Genomic DNA, 6,000 nt, shown 5'->3' with positions numbered 1-6,000 from the left:
ATCAATAGATATATCATTAAGAAAATCAGTTTCTTACTGTTTTCTATGAAGACTTGTCTATCCTGTTGATCCATTAGCAAGGATGAACAGACCACCTTTACATTCATTTATTGTGTCTGATACTTAGACATACGACTTATCTAATGTCAGAAGTACTCAAATAACCTTCAACATAAAGGAAACTACCCAAAGTGTATAACATGATTAAATAGATTAGGTGAGAACTGCAAGGGTACAAGGCTGTACTGTTTGAAACATAACTCATATTAAAAAGTGCAGTGTGCAGAAATTGCACTGTACTACTACTACTTTAGAAATATAAATGTCTTTGTAAATAAATACATGCACAAAGTAATAAATAAACAGTTAAATATCTAAATATATTACATTTCAAAACAGAAATTTCAAGTGCACAATGGGAGTCAACTGGGAAGATTAATGCCAGATCTGATTGCTAAATGTGTGATCAGAGAGGCGTAGTGCACCACGCTGCTAAAACAGTATGGATTTATAAAGATGCCATGAGAACATGGAGTTTGGGATGATGTACGTTATCCTTGCCAGGCTGTGTGTGCTAACATTTAAGGAATTATTATTCAGTATTTGGACACAGAAAGGACCTCTTAGCACTGGCTTAAACAGAAAGAAAAAATTTTGTCAACCAAATACAGTACATGTGTCACTTTTTTGTTTGTATATTCCAGTTTTGTGTTGTACAATCCCAAATCAGAAAAAGCTGTGATGATATGGAAAATGCAAATTAAACAAAAAAGCAGTGATTCGTACATTTACTTTATTTCATTGCGGACAGTACGAACTCAAGATTATTCATGGTTTTTTTTATGGTCAACTTCTTTTCATTTGTTAATATACAAAAGCAGTTGGGAAGCTAAAGCATTTACTACTTTGTAATGTGGCCATTCCTTCTCACGATACTAAAAGACAATGAAGCATCTGAGGTGTTATTTTGTCCTATTGTTACTGCAAACATGTCTTTAGTTGTGCAGCAAATTTTTACTTAATCCCTTGTCCATGCGGTTGTATCAGCTATTGATGAATAATGGTTCTTGATGCTGTGCTTTATGAGGGATCTGAGATCATGGATGTTCAGTTTAAATTTGTACTCTTGCTCTTAAGGCACAGAAATTCATCCAGATTCCTTGAACTGTAGAGGGAGAAATATGCAAATCCCTTGTAACTTTTTTTTTTTTTTAGAAATGTTGTTTTCAAACATTTCAATAATTTTCTCATGCAGTTGATGACAGACGGGATCCTCTGCTCATCTTTGCTTCTCAAAGTCTCAGCCTTTTTTGAATACTGCTCTTGTACCAAATTGTGATTAAAATCACCAGTTTGAATTATCATTATTTAATTTCTTTGTTTTAGCCTCATTTCTAGCCAAAAATCGTCCCAACTTTTTGGGAATGTGTTTCAGGCTTGAAATACAGGAATGAATGATATTAACAAATGAAATTTTGTTGATCACACAAAACATGAAATATCTCTTGTTTGTACTGTCTGAAAAACTGTCTTTTTTGGTTTTTAAATGCATTTTCTTTATTGTCCCAACTTTCTGAAATGGGGTTGGATGCAAACCAGTTCAAACAGTGTACAGAGCTGTAGAGCTGAGAAGAAACTGCACATCTGTAGCTTTAATGACAGCGGATGCATAAGTAGCAAAGAGATTCCACTGATGTGGCACCTGTAGCAAAAAAGCAAATGCTGCTGCCTTTTTAAAGACTAATGTATATGGCTCAACGTGTCACTGACAACTACGCCACATTACCACAGGAAGCAACTTGACATATGATACAGATACAACTTCTTTCGTCTTGGTCATCTCCCTGGCTAGTACAGTACAGTGTTGGCTCTAAAACACGACTCACATTGCAGCAGAGGCCGGACAGATAAAGGCCTGAAAAAACATTGGTGACAAACTGAGAACCGACAGGGACAGGGTGGTGATGGTGACAGAGGGGCGAGACTCAGCACACGTGGGTGTTCTAAGGACAAGGATCTATGTACAGTTTAGTCCTTGTGTTCTGTTTTTTTTTTCTCATGAGATTTGCTCAGTCTTGTTTCACATCCTCATCTGTCCGGCTCTTCTTCGAGACAGCTTTGACCTAAGAGCCAGAAGAGAAAATGTTGTCATCAATTTGTCTTTTGGTAGTTTGTCAGAGCTACAGCGATGACACTTTTTACCTGATAGTCCCAGCAAGGAGGGGGTTAAATGCATACAGCCAGTCGTGCATGTCTTTGTCGTTATTAGCCTGAAGCAATATTCCACGATGGTCTGTGCACACAGCAAATGTGTTTGCTGTCTGTAGACAGAGACACTAAGTGTTAGAACACACATCAGGTGTTTTCAGTAGAAACGGAGGGGATAAACGGCTGACCTTCAGCATCGCCTGCTGGTCCTCGCTGTACTCCACCTGGGCAGAGGACAAGTTGAGGATAGCTCGCTCCACGGCATCACGCTCTGTGTTGTAGATGTAGACATACGGCCGGCGCACAACGACATAACGCTTGACCCAAACGTTGGTGTGTGGCTCTAGGAAATGTAAGTAACCCTTCTTTGACACGATCGGGCTGCAAACAGAAGTGGAATATGTGAGACAAAAGCAGAGGTGGTACAAAGACACCATCAAGTCACTCTCAAGTCATGAATCAGCAAGTCTCAAATCATAATGACCACCAATTGTTTGCAAGCTGACTTGAGACTTGGCTTGGGACTTGCAGATTGATGACTTGAGAATGACTTGACAGTGACTTCACCCCACCTCTGGACACAAGTATCTTTTATGTGGAACTGGTTACAATTAAAAAAAATGTACTTGGCGGAGTCAGAGATATGACCATTCAACATGAGACTTAGTCATGTAGGATTCCTGTTAGTCTGGTCCCTTGTATTTCAGACACATGGTAAAATCATGTGTGCAATGTTCATTTAAGTGTCCATCCATCTAATTTTTTAATCTGCTTATTCCACTTAAGGGTCACAGGGAGAGCCGGAGCCTATCCCAGTGGTCACTGGGCAAGAAGCAGGGTTCACACTCGACAGGCTGACAGTCTATCACAGGGCTCATATAAGTATGTTTCATCTACATTCTTCATCCAACAAGTCAGTACTGTAGTCAGATTCATAAAGGATTCAGGGCTTGTGCCATTTATGTTGTAATGGTTTAATCAGTAAATGGAATCATACAATTTTTTCACATGAGATACTGAGTGCGGAGCAGAGAGAGAGAATTTTAACCCGAGTGAACATGTTAAAAAAAAAAAAAACACAACAAAAGCAAACCGAGGAGCTGCCTTTACTTCTCTTTCCACTTTCTCTACCGGTGTTTTTCTGATGGCACCGTCCTGTTTGTTGGGAAAGTGTAGTGACACGGACCCACAACATGGGGCGTAAATGAACGGTCAATAGATGAGCCAAAAGGTAACAATCACAGAATTTGATATCAGTCAATATACAGAGGTGACGTGTGGGCAGGCTCGAGGATAGAAGACGTCTGTCCAGAGAAGAGTCGGGTCCCACACGATTTCCACTGCCAACGGATCTGAAGTACGCCGGAGTCGCCAAGTCCTGAGTCCCCAGGTGACCACCGTCTCCAGCTGTCAGATCTGGTACTGCTGGCAGGAGGCAGAAAAACAGTTAAGGGTGAGTGTGTGAAAACACACCCAGTAAACAGTCAGCAATACGAGTCTCTCCTTTTTTCTGGTGGGAAAACACCTCCACCTCCGAAACAAGAACACAGTTTATGCAGAGTCTGAGTCACTACTTATCGGAGTTCGGAGTGAGGAGTGAAAGGCGTCACTCCTCCACCATCCGCGAACCCAGCCTCCAGCTTCAAGTAGCGAGAATCAGGACACCTGCAAACAGTTCAGAAGAGAATCACGTGCGTTGGGCAACAAACACGGCTGAGAGTATTACCTACAGGGTAGTCGATATCTCGGCAGCGAGGTGGAGTTGCTGCCCGGCTTTTATGGTGATGGTGGTTTGTGGTTGATGAGTGACAGCTGGTGATGAGGTGGTGATGACTGTCAGCTGTCACTCCCGGCTGCTCCTGCGAGGTGGCTGCGCCCTCTCGTGCCTGAAGCCCGCACTTCAGGCAGGGCACCCTCTGGTGGTGGGCCAGCAGTACCTCCTCTTCAGCGGCCCACACAACACTGTTCACACCATGTCCGACCAGGCTTGTCCGGATGACGGGCGTAGAAGTTGGCCAGGAGGGCTGGGTCCAGGATGAATCTCCTCTTCACCCAGGAGCGCTCTTCGGGTCCATAACCCTCCCATTCCACCAGATACTGGAACCCCCGGCCCCGTCGACGAACGTCCAAGAGCCTGCGCACCGTCCATGCAGGCTCTCCGTTGATGATCCGGGCAGGAGGCGGCACCGGTCCGGGGGTGCAGAGTGGTGAGGTATGGTAGGGCTTGATGCGGGACACGTGGAATACTGGATGCAGTGAAGCTGCAACTTCCTGCTTCACTGCGGCCGGACTGAGGACGCTGAGGATCTTGTAGGGTCCAATGAAACGGTCCTTGAGTTTTTGTGATTCCACGTGGAGTGGGATGTCCTTTGTAGACAACCAAACCTCCTGCCCGGGCTGGAATGCAGGGGCTGGGGAACGCTGGCGGTCCGCATGGGCCTTGGCCCTCGTCCGGGATTTGAGCAGGGCAGAGCGGGCAGTGCGCCACACCCGACGGCACCTCCTCAAGTGGGCCTGGACCGACGGCACGCCGACCTCTCCCTCTGTGAGCGGAAATAATGGGGGCTGGTACCCCAAACATACCTCAAACGGGGAGAGGCCGGTGGCAGATGAGATTTGGCTGTTGTGAGCGTACTCGATCCAGGCCTCGATCCTTGCTCCAGGCCGTCGGGTGCGCGGAGGTCACGCAGCGGATTGCCTGCTCCAGCTCTTGGTTCGCCCGCTCTGCCTGTCTGTTCGTCTGGGAATGGTACCCGGACGAGAGGCTTACGGTGGCCCCCAGTTCCCCACAGAAACTCCTCCAGACTTGCGAGGAGAACTGGGGACCACAGTCACAGACGATGTCTGAAGGAATCCCATGCAGACGTACAACATGGTGGACCAGGAGGTCTGCTGTCTCCTGGGCCGTTGGGAGCTTCGGGAGGGCAATGAAGTGGGCCACCTTGGAGAACCGGTCCACTATCGTCAGGATGGTAGTCATCCTCTGGGACGGCGGGAGGCCCATGATGAAGTCCAGGCCGATGTGGGACCAGGGGCGATGAGGCACCGGTAGCGGCTGGAGGAGTCCTTGTGTCTTCTGGTGATCCGCCTTGCCCCTGGCGCAGGTGGTACAGGCCTGGACGTATTCCCGGACGTCGGCCTCCATGGACGCCCACCAGAAGCGCTGCTGGACCACTGCCACGCTTCTTTGCACCCCTGGGTGACAGGAGAGCTTGGAACCGTGACAGAAGTCCAGGACTGCAGCTCTGGCCTCTGGTGGGACGTAGAGTTTGTTCTTAGGGCCTGTCCCCGGGTCCAGGTTCCGTGCCAGGGCCTCCCGGACGGTCTTCTCCACGTCCCAGGTGAGGGTGGCCACGATAGTGGACTCGGGGATGATGGTTTCCGGATGATCTGACAGCTTGGTTTTGACTTGCTCTTCGTGTACCCGGGACAAGGCGTCAGATCGTTGATTCTTGGTCCCGGGGTGGTAGGTGATCTGGAAGTCAAAACGCCCGAAGAAAAGTGACCAGCGGGCTTGCCTGGGGTTCAGACGCTTGGCGGTCCGGATGTACTCCAGGTTCCGATGGTCGGTGAAAACCGTAAAAGGTACCGCAGCTCCCTCCAACAGGTGTCTCCACTCCTCAAGAGCCTCTTTCACCGCTAGGAGCTCCCGATTGCCGACGTCATAGTTCCTTTCTGCCGGGGTCAACTTGCGGGAGAAATAGGCACGGGGTGGAGGACCTTATCGGACTCCCTGCTCTGGGACAGCACGGCTCCTATCCCTGAGTCAGAGGCATCCACTTCAACTATAAA

General features: G+C 47.5%; 1 protein-coding gene across 1 annotated transcript in view; it reads right to left on the bottom strand.

The window, feature by feature from the left end:
* Positions 1–2,045: 2,045 nt before the first annotated feature.
* Positions 2,046–6,000, bottom strand: part of kif1aa (kinesin family member 1Aa) — a 237,111-nt gene continuing 233,156 nt past the window's right edge. The window contains 3 exon segments of the mRNA XM_034180686.1: positions 2,046–2,123; positions 2,203–2,321; positions 2,397–2,589. Of these exon segments, the coding sequence (XP_034036577.1) occupies positions 2,081–2,123; positions 2,203–2,321; positions 2,397–2,589 (355 nt within the window). The 3' untranslated portion in view covers positions 2,046–2,080.

Source organism: Thalassophryne amazonica, chromosome 10 (assembly GCF_902500255.1).
Source record: "Thalassophryne amazonica chromosome 10, fThaAma1.1, whole genome shotgun sequence".
Classification (NCBI taxonomy): domain Eukaryota; kingdom Metazoa; phylum Chordata; class Actinopteri; order Batrachoidiformes; family Batrachoididae; genus Thalassophryne; species Thalassophryne amazonica.
The sequence above is the reverse complement of the archived record's forward strand: the minus strand, read 5'-3'. Positions and strand labels throughout refer to the sequence as shown.